At 39.3% G+C, this 14065-nt stretch overlaps 1 protein-coding gene across 1 annotated transcript in view; it reads left to right on the forward strand.

The window, feature by feature from the left end:
* The window catches only part of LOC118420946 (cytochrome P450 2U1-like), a 19440-nt gene extending 6928 nt beyond the window's left edge, over positions 1–12512 (forward strand). The window contains exons 2-8 of the mRNA XM_035828041.1: positions 8528–8880; positions 9273–9415; positions 9886–10099; positions 10751–11034; positions 11566–11757; positions 12059–12194; positions 12334–12512. Of these exons, the coding sequence (XP_035683934.1) occupies positions 8532–8880; positions 9273–9415; positions 9886–10099; positions 10751–11034; positions 11566–11757; positions 12059–12194; positions 12334–12512 (1497 nt within the window). The 5' untranslated portion in view covers positions 8528–8531. The remainder of the gene's footprint in view (positions 1–8527; positions 8881–9272; positions 9416–9885; positions 10100–10750; positions 11035–11565; positions 11758–12058; positions 12195–12333) is intronic.
* Positions 12513–14065: the final 1553 nt, after the last annotated feature.

Genomic DNA, 14065 nt, shown 5'->3' on the forward strand with positions numbered 1-14065 from the left:
TCCAAGGGAGTTCAGGAGGTCATTTGCTTGTAATGCCTAATAGGGCACATGCAAGGTGCAAAGTACAGGGGCCAAAAATGTACTTTGGATAAAACAATGACCAAAATTACAACATTAAGCGTTTTGTTGAACTGTATTTAAAAGGGCATTTCTATACCAAATTTCAGGTCATTTGGTAGTAATACCAGGGTACTGGGGCCAAAATATACATTAATTTTTTGGTCTAAAAATGACCAAAAAAACTCAATAAAATCATTTTAAGGCAATTATTAAAAAAATCTCGAACGACCCTGCTTTAATAAGTGATAGGTAGGTGTCTCTGCTACATAAAATGAAACTGAGATTGATTTTTGGTAAGCTATGACTGTTTTTCCAGGAATAATACTATGGTTACGAATTTCTTGAAATGGAAATATTGGTTTACTCTCGGGGTCACCACGGTCCGTTCCGTAAGAGTCCCAATTTTTTTTTTACATATAATGTATACGAAGGTCCAAACTATAACTGTGCCAAAAATCAAGCAAATTGATTTGCCTTTAAATGAGCTAATGGTCAATGAAAATGGTCAAAAATGGATTTTTGTCAATTTTGGAAATTCACGAAAACACATCACTTTTAAACATCTGCTGCACCTCACTACAAAAATATTTCGAGCATCACTATATATCATTTTTTTTATTAGAATATGTGTAATAACATATGTGAGAATCAATAAAATATCTGTTAATTTGTGGGGGCTACAGGAGTCCAAAGAAGGTCTATTTTGTACGCGACTAATGCCTTCCCTTGGTGAAAATCCGCCATTTTAAAAAAAATGGCCGTTGCCATGGCAACCGGTGACCGCAGATCTAAAACTTTGCCATTTTTGTAGGTTTGGACCAAGGCCCTACCACCACACAAAATTTAAGGAAAATTGATTTTTTTTAGTTTGGCCACCCTATGCTTGGTTTTTACAGACAGGGACTCTTAAGATCCCACTGAGCTAGACTGAAAGACAACGTCAATCATTCATTCACGAAGCTCTCTCTTTCTCTAATGTATCAGTAATGACGCACTAATATCAACTGTTATATTGACGTATAACTATTATAAATGCTGCACAATCAATGTCTGTACTTGTAATTGTAGGTAAAACTATTATACAATTTTAAATATGTTTTGAAATATCTGTAATAAGTTTTAAACTTAGGACAAAGAATGAAGGCGCTATGCGTATCAAGTATCTTCCCAACTGTTTTCAAAACATTCTCAGGCCTTTGTATTTTGGTCACTGTCACGTACAACGCGATGACTTGACACCTTTGTGAACCGGTGTCAGCCAAGCAGTAAGAAAGACGCAGGGTCCTTTCGCGAAGCTACTTGAGTGTTTCTTCAAGATTACTCAAGATTACTCTTCATACAACGGCTTTTCACAATAGATCACCCTTTGACACAAGTTGCAGGTCATCAACAGAAAGGTGAAAATAGTAGCAATTGGCCACCTAGACAGATAACATGCACTCTAGGGGGAGCCCGGTATATTTATCATATTATTTTAGTTCCAAAAAGTGTTTCTGTCGAAAAACGTGTTAACTACTTTCACTTGTGATAAGGGTTGACACAATCATATCACATTATTTTACCAGTAGATTCAATTTGATTTCTTACCATTCTTACTAGTAAAATAATGTGGTAGTGGGGTACTAACACATTATTTCACTAATAGAGACATTCTGTATATCTCTTTCTAGTAAAATAATGTGTTAGTGGGGTACTAACACATAACAGCTAAAATCCAAGTTATCACAACTTTTCCAACTATCACGTTTTCTGTCCTAAAATTCTATTCAGGGCTAAATAAATGTGATAAATAATCAAGTCTCTAGGGGGAGTTTTTTCCCTGTCGAAAACTGTAGTTTGGCCCGGCTAACTCCTTTACTGTGTTGTCCGTCTAATTGACCATTTTCTGCCGTCCCGGACAACACATGGAGTAATCGGTAGAGTCTACAAGGTTCGGACAATTTGACCATATCAGAGTGGCTCTAGATCTGTTGCTCATTGAGGGAGGCGACATTTACCTGAACCTCTGTTCTATTTTAAACCCATCTTTAAGAAAGACTTTGTTCACTGACATCACTAAATGTTATATTTACCATTAAGGGCAAGGCAGGGAAACTTTATTCAGCCCAAAGCTACCTACATTCTGCTCGACTGCACAAGACGGGTGTCCTTGACCTTCTCCCAACATGCAAGCATGACAAAGAATCAAAGCGCTATATGCGTATCAAGTATCTTCCCAACTGTTTTCAAAACATTCTCAGGCCTTTGTATTTTGGTCACTGTCACGTACAACGCGATAACTTGACACCTTTGTAAACCGGTGTCAGCCAAGCAGTAAGAAAGACGCAGACTCCTTTCGCGAAGCTACTTGAGTTTTTCTTCAAGATTACTCAAGATTACCTCTTCATACAACGGCTTTTGACTATAGATCACCCTTTGACACAAGTTGCAGGTCATCAACAGAAAGGGGAAAATAGTTGCAATTGGCCACCTAGACAAATAACATGCACTCTAGGGGGAGTTTTTTCCCTGTCGTAAACTGTAGTTTGGGCCGGCTAACTCCTTTATTGTGTTGTCGGTCTAATTCACCATTTTCTGCCGTCCCGGACAACACATGGAGTAATTGGTAGAGTCTACAAGGTTCTGACAATTTGACCATATCAGAGTGGCTCTAGATTTGTTATTCATTGAGGGACGCGACATTTACCTGAACCTCTGTTCTATTTGAAACCCCATCCTTAACAAAGAATTTGCTCACTGACATCACTAAATGCTATATTTACCATGAAGGGTAAGGCAGGGGAAACTTTATTCAGCCCAATAGCTACCTACATTCTGCTCGACTGCACAAGGCGGGTGTCCTTGACCTTCTCCCAACATGCCAGCATGACAAAGAATCAAGGCGCTATATGCGTATCAAGTATCTTCCCAACTGTTTTCAAAACATTCTCAGGCCTTTGTATTTTGGTCACTGTCACATACAACGCGATGATTTGACACCTTTGTGAACCGGTGTCAGTCAAGCAGTAAGAAAGACGTAGGATCATTTCGCGAAGCTACTTGAGTGTTTCTTCAAGATTACACATCTTCCTGTACGTGTATCCCGGCTACACATGCCCTTATAGCAAGGCGAGATAAAGTTTTATTTAGAGGGTAGTTTTAGGTTGGACAGTCACTCATGGAGTAGGCTAAATCTACCGGTTCAGAGTCAAATCCTTTGGCTAGGCCTTACTAGCTATTTTCAAGGTACATGATACAGATCTATAGAGAACCTTACCAAGTCTGGCTTTCTAGCGCAATGCTTACCGCCATATCGTTGTCCTTACCGTTGTAACGTTTCTAAGATAAGATATAAATGCTACATGTAAATGCGACATGTGCACTACCGAACATTGTCTATTACTTTTTTTGTATGATAGTACATGTATATCTTTAGTATATTTAACGTCACGTTAACATTCATAACCAAAATACTGCAACGTGTTCTGCATTTTTTCAAGTGATACCAAGGATGGTGATACTAATTTAGCAAATGATCAACGTATCATTTTATATCCCAATTACATAACGATGTGTAAAACGTATCTAATTGCAATTGCTAGCAGGTTCTAACAGGCTTAAAACTTGACATACAGGATACAAAACTACCCATGTCTTTTTTTACAAAGTTGTAAAAATTACAACTACAACGCTTACAACTTACAAATTTCCACATGTGCATGTGCCTAGGCCTAGGATAGTCTCCAATACCTGTAGGAAAGGAATTTTTTGTCATTGAGCCTGTAATGGGCATATGAAAATGTTCTGATATGCGTTTTAGTTGCGTTTTATAGGAGGCCTTTGGTTTTTGCCAGTTCACACAAAATGAAGTCTTCAAACATGACAGGATGACTGTAGTCATTATACTGGTATACACCGTCCTTTGCCGCGCCTGTCACTCGCCTTCCTCCTCTATCACCTCCATGAAAGGACATAACGTCGACGTCCTTGGTCGGAAGCAACTGATATTTTGAGTTGCGAGTGGAAGTCACAAGTAGTGACTTCCTTTGGTTCAACGTTGGGCATGTCTGACATACTGGTCACAGGGAATGTCCATAAAGACATGCATGTTCATAAAGATATTTTATACAATGTAAGAAGATGGGCATGTTTCTTTTGTCAGAAAAGAGGAGGGAACCGTAGGCTTACTACTATGATGTGACTTGTGTGGGGACCAGTACCAAACGGTTGGAAGTGTGTCGTGGCACTGTGGTAAAGGTCACCACTTCTCTGACCCCAACACCAAAGGCTTTCCACTTCTAGACTCGCATGTCTTCATCAGTTTCAAACAAGAAATTGTTCCATGACTTGACGTCTTCCTTTTTTTGTCTTGCATTGCTTGTTTGCTTTGCCTTGTTTTACCTGTTTGTGCTATTCTACAGCCCTTATGCCTCCACATGACTGCATGTCTTTTAAGGTTAAGTTATGTTTTTCATTGACATACTGTGTTGTATGTGGATGCTATCTTGGGGTCACAAATGCCTTTATTACCTGCCTGACGGTCTGAGAAGGCAAAGCGTAGCATTGGAATGCTATTTTTCTAACCGATCGCTGGCAGAGACAATATCAGTTCAGCGTCCGGCATTGTCCCATGTAGAAACACTTTTCGTTAAAAAAGAAGATGGCTAAATTTTCCAAATAGACACCATGAACATTGTAACAAGAATTGAAGCAATTGGTATCACAGCCAAATTCGTTTATGCATAAGCTTTGTTTTGTATATATTTCTTGATAAGATAATGTATAAGTAGCTGATTTAAAGAAAGTGATAATTAATAGCACTGCTTTTCTTAGTGAAGGGTTCTTGGGCTTGACGGTCTAAAGCACAATTTGAAGAATGGCACAGATAGTTGACCAATCCTTGTGGCTTTTGTGGCAAATGTGGACAAAACATCCCACATCATATTTGGCATCGCCCCCCCCCCCCTTTATGTGATTACTGCAGCATCTTGTCAGCTCAAAAAAGTTTGCCATCTGCTGTCTGTACTTCGGTGAGAAGAATTCCATGCCCAGTCCATAACTACGAAAGCTAATTGGTTATCTAGCCTCCGCAAAGAAGACTGTTTGGCAAAATCTTGGCTTGCTACTCATAGCAAATGGGGCTTCGAGCTGTAAATGGCTGAAAAGAAGTAATCAAAACTAAAACATAGTGGACGCTTGTGTTCCTATGTGACGACGCCCTCCTTCTCAAGCAGCTTTTGTACTTAGATAATAAAGATTTTTTATACTAATGACTTTTCAGAGCCCTTGCTTTATTTCCACTGACGTATTTGCATCTGTAAGTAACGACACCTATAGCTGCAGTACAATGTGCATCAGCCAGAATTGCCATGGGGACGGTGACAGACGATCACTGAAACGTGGTGAAAATAAAACAAGGGTTGTGAAAAAAAGATCTTTATTCAGTAACGTACACGTACCAACATGATGAAACTATTCATGGATCTTTTTAACTTCAGAAATACTATTTTCTACCTCAGTCCATCGTTCACAGACAATGGCTATCGGTGTTAGTAAGTCCTCCGCGAATCACTCATCGGTGGCGCCCAACATCATTCCTAATCCCTTCGGCCACATAATTGTGCAATTTTTTTCAGTGGGGGCTAGTCTGATGGTAGTAGCGTGTGTTTGTTTATGTATTAACCCTATCCAGACTGGGGGGGGGGGGGGGGGTAAAAGTGCCTGCGGCAATTTTGACGTCATATAGCTCCCAAACGGCTTGTGCTAGAACAACCAAACTTTGTGACTTTTCCTAAAATATTGTTGGCAGCAATTTATTAAAAAAAGAATGAGTTTATAATTTTTCATGTTGCCATGGCAACGGGTTCCTGTAAGGCAATTTTTTTAAAATTATTTTTACTAATTATTACTAATTTTGCTTTAAACAATGGGATTTTAAGACTTTCTTGTTATATATACACCATGTACAAACCCAAATCAATGCATCTAATTTATTGTAGTTTTATGACAGTTATGTGTGGTTTTCACACAGGCTCACAGCTACACAAAAAGGCTCCATAACTTACCTCCATAGTGAAACGTCACTACCCGATTTATCATGGTCCCAAACCCCCCAAATCCATTAAATACCCTGATATGGTTCGTCTTATACTGTAAGTTCATTTATTTTCACGGGGATAAAATTTCACGGTAGGAGCGGAAAGAATATTGTTTCGCGGTGTTTTAAGTATATATGCAAAAAGAGGGCCTCTAGCTAGCCAAAGGGTATCGAGTTTTGATACACGATTGCAACACATTTCCATTAGATCTCCCTCTGATTCAATTCCAACGCTATCATACTTAGTTACGCTTATGATATTGATTATGAAGTAGCAGTTGTTTAAAAGTGTAGGGTCGTCTTTATTTCTTCTTATTGATTCTAACAGTTTCTTCATCATACTTGGTTACATTTATATATATATATATATATATATATGATATTGATAATGGATTAGAAGCTATCTCAAGGGGGAATATGGTCTTTATTTGTTATAGATGAGATACTATGCGTAGCAATGAATGAACTTGCATGATAATTGACTCCTAGCCTTGTTTTGAATGTCAAGATCCAACAGATATGCCTGTAGGTGTGCCCCTTTCAACTTTTCGCCTCTAGCTAGCCATAGGGTATCGAGTTTTGATACACGATTGCAACACATTTCCATTAGATCTCCCTCTGATTCAATTCCAACACTATCATACTTAGTTACGCTTATGATATTGATTATGAAGTAGCAATTAAAAGTGTAGGGTCGTCTTTATTTCTTCTTAATGATTCTAACAGTTTCTTCATCATACTTGGTTACATTTATGATATTGATATCGGATTTGAAGCTATCTCAAGGGGAAATATCGTCTTTATTTGTTATAGATGAGATACTATGCGTAGCAATGAATGAACTTGCATGATAATTGACTCCTAGTCTTGTTTTGAATGTCAAGATCCAACAGATATGCCTGTAGGTGTGCCCCTTTCAACTTCTTTGTATCATTTTTGATGATACGATCTGTGGAGTACGATCTGAAACCTCCTTAACAACATCCTTAGCGACCAACTTAGCAACAATATTGTCATTACAAGCTGGCAGATGTGTCATTGTTCACACACTCATATCTCCGGATGTAATTGACGGATTTCGATCATTAAAAGTTTAATATGCAGGGCATGATACAGACGGTAAGTCTATCTCATCAGGCAATGCCACATAAGTAATGTGAATAAATGCACGATATTGGAAAGTAAAGAATATATTTCTGACGAGAAAATCACAAAAAATCCGATTGTAGGTGGTCTTGATTTTGAGTTGAATGATATCGAAAATCAACTGATATTTTAGTCATACTCTTAGCGGGTTTCACTAGCCTGTAAATTTCATGGAAAATATTGATGTTTAATTCATTGCCCCTCTCCCACTATTTAAGACATGAAATTTCCTGTTCATTTGGCGATAGGTCTGAAGGCTGATTGCTACACTTACCTTACGTGTATCTTTTTTGGTATCTCTTGCCCTGCTAAAAACTAAAAAAAATCGAAATCGTAACACACTGCGGGAATGCACGGAGAATGAGCGTGTGCTGAGGAGGTTCCATAATACCACCAGGAAGAAAATCGGCACAATCGACTGCCGTTATTTACCTTTTAACAGCCACTGTTGTTGTTTTTTCCTGTTAAAAAGTGTGCGAAATTCAAGGCTGCCTGGGGATTCAAACTCGACCATATCAGAGTAGCAATGTTGTTCATTGAAGTGTGGGATGTGACATTTACCTGAACTTGGGGGTGGAGGGTGGTTTTGTTTCATTCAATTATCTTTTTCTATTACCCAGAATACTATGCCTAGTGCAATGTATGAAATTTTCATGCATTCCGTTAGATTAAAGGACGCAACTACAATTTTTGTGACCATTTCTAGGGATATGAACGAATAGACAGCCCAGTTAGTCAGCCCAGCTTTTTTTGTAAACCCTACATTAAGGGATGTGCAAGGTGAATGAAAAGGATACAAAACTGATGCATCGAAACAGTATTTCTGACGTTACTGGCACATCTTCCCAATCAACTGACACTCTGAGCCTTTTTGAATATTTTCAGACGAAACATCGTCCTTTTTATCACTTTCTAGAGCTAACTCCTTCCCACCTGACGAATGCCATGGCACAGTGCCAACAAACTCCTAGCATCAGTAAACAGTGTCAGTGACTGGTAGATGGTATGTAGCATCAACAGTAATAAACAATAGTGCCTTGTGTATGCGAGAAGGGATCCAAATTGTGGACAAGTCGGAAGGGGAGGGATGTTGAATTAGCCCATGCACGGGCATAAGTCAAAAGTATTATTCAGATCTGTCCATTTCTACATGGACAAATGGATGGAAATATGCTGTATTTGTTCATTTCTTGTAGATGTTGGATTTCTTGTAAGTACAAACCCTCTCATTTTTTTCGAACACAGAACAATGTTTTCTACGTTGTTGTCAGAAGTCTCCATCCGCACAATCGCGGTGTTTTTGGTCGTCTTCCTCACCCTTCTCTTCTTCTTCAAACGACGTAAGAACCTCCCACCGTCACCGAGTGGGAGCTGGCCTGTTGTCGGCCACCTGTTGTCCCTCGGCCGAGCGCCCCACCTGAAGCTTACGGAGTGGAGGAAACGGTATGGCGACGTGTACACTGTTCGAATGGGGATGGAAGACGTGGTGGTTCTGAACGGCTGCCGGGCCATCAAAGAGGCGCTTGTGGACTACAAGGATGCTTTCTCTAGCAGGCCAAGCGTGTATGTGCTGAATCTGATTTCTGGGTTTGGAAAAAGTGCGTACGTTCTTCTCTTCAAATTTCAAACATGTATGGTTCTGAAATGATGATATCCTGTTAGTGAACGATTTTACATCGTTATATGGAACATTTGGTGTAACAGTTGCATTATTTTCAACATGACGATTGTAAAGGTACCGTCAAACTGTCCGGATTTCTTAGTCACCTTCGGTGCGCTAGTAGTCTTTCTAAGAACCCCTATTGTTTTGGTCCCAATTCAACATGTATTGCCTGCGGCGCTATGCACTAGTACAAGATGACCCAATTCTAGCAAAATTGCAAACAAGGCTAAATAAACAATGGTACAGGCACCATGCCCCTTTTTCTTCCCTTCAATGTAGGGCGTATGTATATTAATATATATGAATATGATATCATATATTTCACAGACATCGGCGTCTCAAAATTCAACCAAGCCTACAAAGAAAAACGCAAGTTTGCCTACAGTGCGCTGAGAAACCTGGGAATAAAAATGGGACCGGGCAGTATGGAAGAGAGCATCAGAGAAGAGGGTCGTCAGCTCTGTCTAAAGGTATTTTTGGGCACATTCTCACTTTAAGCCCTTGAAAGGCACAAAATACGTCTTCGATAACGTCACAACACAGCACACAAGTAATCTGGATTTTTACCTGATAGCTGTTTGAGTTGTGAGTACATCTCAGTCTTTGTTATTTCCAAATGAACATGGCCTTTGTAGTTCTTAATAAGTATAGTAGATACAACCACGACATGAGAAGATGGACAATCTGAGCCATGTGGTGTGTATTTTTTAATAATGTTTTATTTGCAAAATCATGCCCGAGGGCTAATTGCATACACAATCTCAAGAACTAAGAGAGGTAAGTACATAAAACTAGTGTCTAATCAACTGCATGATACTACGAGTATGAATACTATTGTCGGGTTTGACTTCTTCTTTGAAGGCAGTGGTTAATGAACTGTCCCACGTTCTGTATGATCGTGGGATTTTGAGCTTTTAGTAAAAATGTAGTCTTTTAATAGTTGTCGGAACAAGGGGACGCACGTCCACGTGACATCACCGACAACCTGACTGTGTCAGTCGCCAACATCATCTGCTCCATGGTGTTCGGGAAACGTTACGACTATGATGACGTCACGTTTGTGGAACTGACCAAAAGCATAAACAAACTGGTCGCCCAACTTGGATCGAGTCAGCTGATGGCCGTATTTCCATTTCTGCGATTCATACCGGGAGGTAGGATATACTAATAGCCTGGGTACCATCCGATTACTACCGGGGAACATTTGATACCGATACCCTCGCATGCCCCGTAGTAGTCGGATGGTACCCAGGCTAGGATATTAGATATGTAAAGACGGTTTGTTTATAAATGACTTTAAGTTTAAGCACTGAATCATTATCTTCAGTTAGTATTTATAACAGGCGTTTACTGACCGCAATGATATGGTATGTTCGGTTCCTACCTTCATGGATTAGTAAAGTTAGCATCAAAAACATCTACTTTATCATAACTGACACACAAAATAACATTATAAGGTCCAGGAAGGAGGTTCCAATTCGACGGGGAACCGTTTTTGCTTTTGTTTGTACCTATAACTTAAGTTCCTATTGATAAATTTGTATTTAGGTTTTGTATTAATATGTAGGTTTTGATGAAACATGACAATTTCTGACAACCTAGCAGCTTTTACACCGCCTTACCAATAGTAGAACGGGAAAGTCCATAGTCGAATAGCACACGTATGTCCAAGATCGATGACCTGAATTTGAGTCAACCGGCTTGTGTTTTTGCGTGTTTGTTTGACAATGACGCGGCAATGTTGTTGTTCACATTAAGCTATTGTTTTCTGCACGATATCAAATTGAATTTTGTATTCTTCACAGTTAATTCATCAAACAGGGTTCTTGTCGAATGCCTAAACGAGGTCCAGGCATACCTTCGACATGAAATTACAAAGCATCGCGAGAACCTGGATAACGAGAATCCACGAGACTTCATCGACCTCCTCCTCACCGAACTACAGACCCAAGAGAAGACAGACTGCTTAACAGAGGAGAACATTATGTTTATAATCCAAGACCTGTTTACTGCTGGAGTCGGGACAACAGTCACCACCTTGCGATGGGGTCTTCTGTACATGGTACTGTGTCCAGAGGAGCAGCAGAAGGTACATGTGCTAGTAATGGGTTATGGTCTAGGTCCAAGTTCAAGATCATTCACCTCAACTAGGAAACACTTGTCTAGACGTTTATGCAAAGTGCTGCTGCCTTACATCGGGTTACAGTTGATTTCAGTGGCTTTGTTTATAATTTTAGTGTTGCAAAACAGTTGCAAGTATGAATAAGCTCGTTCATAAGTGCGTGTATGCATGCACAAAAACAAGAATCCTGAGTAATCTGTCAAAACGAAAGGCCGCCTAGACAAAAACAAAACTATTTAAACATGAGGGGTCTACACTTTTGACAAAGTACCCCCCAATTACTGCCGCTGCGCATGCGTAATCGGAAATCGGAACTGTAAAGGAGCAGATTGTATACAATTGCAAGCTAAGGGATCTTCGATATATATAAAGTATGACCTATAACTCAATTCATAACTCACATATGCGCACTTGGAACTCCAGGTAGCTTATTTGAAGTAAAAACGACTACTTTAAACTAATGGACACATGCTTTATATAAAAAAAACTCTGTAACAGGTCCAAGCTGAGCTGGACAGTATCCTGGGAACAGACCATGACGTGCCCACCCTGGCCCACAGGTCCCAGCTCCCGTATACCGAGGCTACTATCATGGAAATCCTGCGAATCAGGTCCATCGTTCCCCTTACGCCTCACGCTCCAAACGAGGACACGACTTTCCGAGGCTATGACATCCCATCGGGAACGCAGGTGAAATACTTATCAACAGCGATGTTATCTTTGTTACGTCTTGCTGAATTTTGACCTCGACCACAATGCATTACTCACACATGCGCACTCGGATCTTTGGGCGTCGTGCATGGGACGTACTAAACGCGAAACAAATATAGAGATTTCTTTTTCACGTTTCAATCGAGTGATTATATGTCAAATAAACTCTTTATATTGAACTTGAATTGCAGAATGATGTTTCTATATATATAGCCCCACGCTACATGACATGTCACTACGGTATTGATACAGACAGTTAAAGAATCTATTCGTTTTGAAGGTTCTTCCCATCCTGTGGTCAGCTCATATGGACCCGGAGTTCTGGCCGGACCCAGAGAAGTTTAACCCCTGTAGATTCCTGGACGCTGACGGCAAGGTGGTTACCAGGCCGGAATCGTTCATGCCCTTTTCTACAGGCAAGTTTTTTTTTCCAAAGACCAACATAAGCAAAAGTGTGTTTTAGAACCTTAAAGTATTCCGTCATAAACAATTATTTGGTGTAATCAAGAATTATTTGCTTGTTTTTTAATTTTTTCTCGTTATCCTATTCTACAGGTCGCCGTGCCTGCCTTGGCAAGCAGCTGGCTAAGATGGAGCTCTTTCTGCTCTTTTCTTCCCTCCTGAAACACTTCACCTTCAAGTTGCCAGAGGGCGCCGCTGCACCTTCAACAGATGGCTGCCTGGGTTTAACTTTGGCCCCACCAATAGTGAATATGTGTATAATTCAGCGCTAGGATACTCGTTTCAAAGCAACTTGCGACAATGATTGATAATACACAAGTTAACATGTACCCAACAAGTATATATACATATATATATATATATATATATATATATATATATATATATATATATATATATATATATATATATATATATATATATATATATATTCTGAAGCTTTGTCATATGCGCACTATTCAACGGAATCTATCATACTTTGTTTCGGATTGATCGTGTAGCGCCTAATATGTTATCACTCATTTTACGACATCGCAGATATTGCTGGTCAAATTGACGTTTACATTTAAAGTAGATGAACTAATATGAGATGATAAATGACTGAACTCTATTGCTCGACAATTGTACAAGATACAACGTATGGTAACAACTAGGGCTGGGTATCGGTACAGCGTACCGGTACAAAACCGGTTTTTCTTATTTGACCGGTCCAGAAAAACCGGACCTGAAAAAAATTAGGTAAACCGGATGTTGGACCGGTTAGAAAATTAAAAGATTATTTTATCAGGCATTCACACGTTTTGGCGCTTGCAGGTGGAAGAAAATAACAAGAGTGAAGTAGAGTAGAAATTACAGTAATTTCTACCAAGTTTTACAGCCAATCGTACAGGTGCAGTTAGCGTTGTAGGATTACAAAACGCCAGTGTAAGTCTAGTACTCCACCGAACATATTTCTTTGTAATGAAATTGACCATTGGTATGAGTCATAATGAATCAGGTCCAGGTTCAGGTCCGGACCTGGACCTGATCCTCTGGACCTGAACTGGACCTGGACCTAAATTTTCTGTACCGGTACCCAGTCCTAGTAACAACTACTAAACTACATACAGATACCTAGATACAGAACAACAGGATAATATAATCAATAACATTATAAGGTTTATAGTACAGTCACGTGTGAATGATCTGGTCTCACATTTAGAATAATGTATAGACATATTGACCTTGTTATGCGGATGTGTGCGCATCAATTCTGTTGGTGACAATGTATGGTAATGTACAGGTAACAAAAGTGACAGGTACTATATAACAACAATACTAATTACTACATTAATAATGGACTACATCAAGTGGGGTGTGCATTAAGTACTTAAGTGAACTATCTTGAACATGATATTGTGTATGTCTATGCTACTTTGCGGCATTTATCTAATATTATTCAGGAATGTATTAACCTAGTAGGTGAATATCTGTAGATGATATAAGAGTAAATTGAATACATCGCTACTTGTGTGAGGCAATGTTGTATTGGGTTTACATGTGATCAATTGTGTTAACTTTTGCTTGAAGCAATAAAGCTTTAAAAATTGTATAAGCAAGTAGTATGGATATTGAAGGTAATACAAACCTTACAATATTAGGACGGGGTAAAATCCTGGTGTCATTATTATCTGACTGAAGATTGTTGAAGCACCGAAGTTCATTATTATCTGACTGAAGCTTGTTGAAGCACCGAAGTTGACCTCCCACTTTTGAACCAAAACGATAAAGCGTTAACGTTCTGCTAGGGATGACATACTACAGACTAATGTGTATTTTTAAAAAC

The sequence above is a fragment of the Branchiostoma floridae genome, chromosome 8, assembly GCF_000003815.2.
Source record: "Branchiostoma floridae strain S238N-H82 chromosome 8, Bfl_VNyyK, whole genome shotgun sequence".
Taxonomy (NCBI): Eukaryota; Metazoa; Chordata; class Leptocardii; order Amphioxiformes; family Branchiostomatidae; genus Branchiostoma; species Branchiostoma floridae.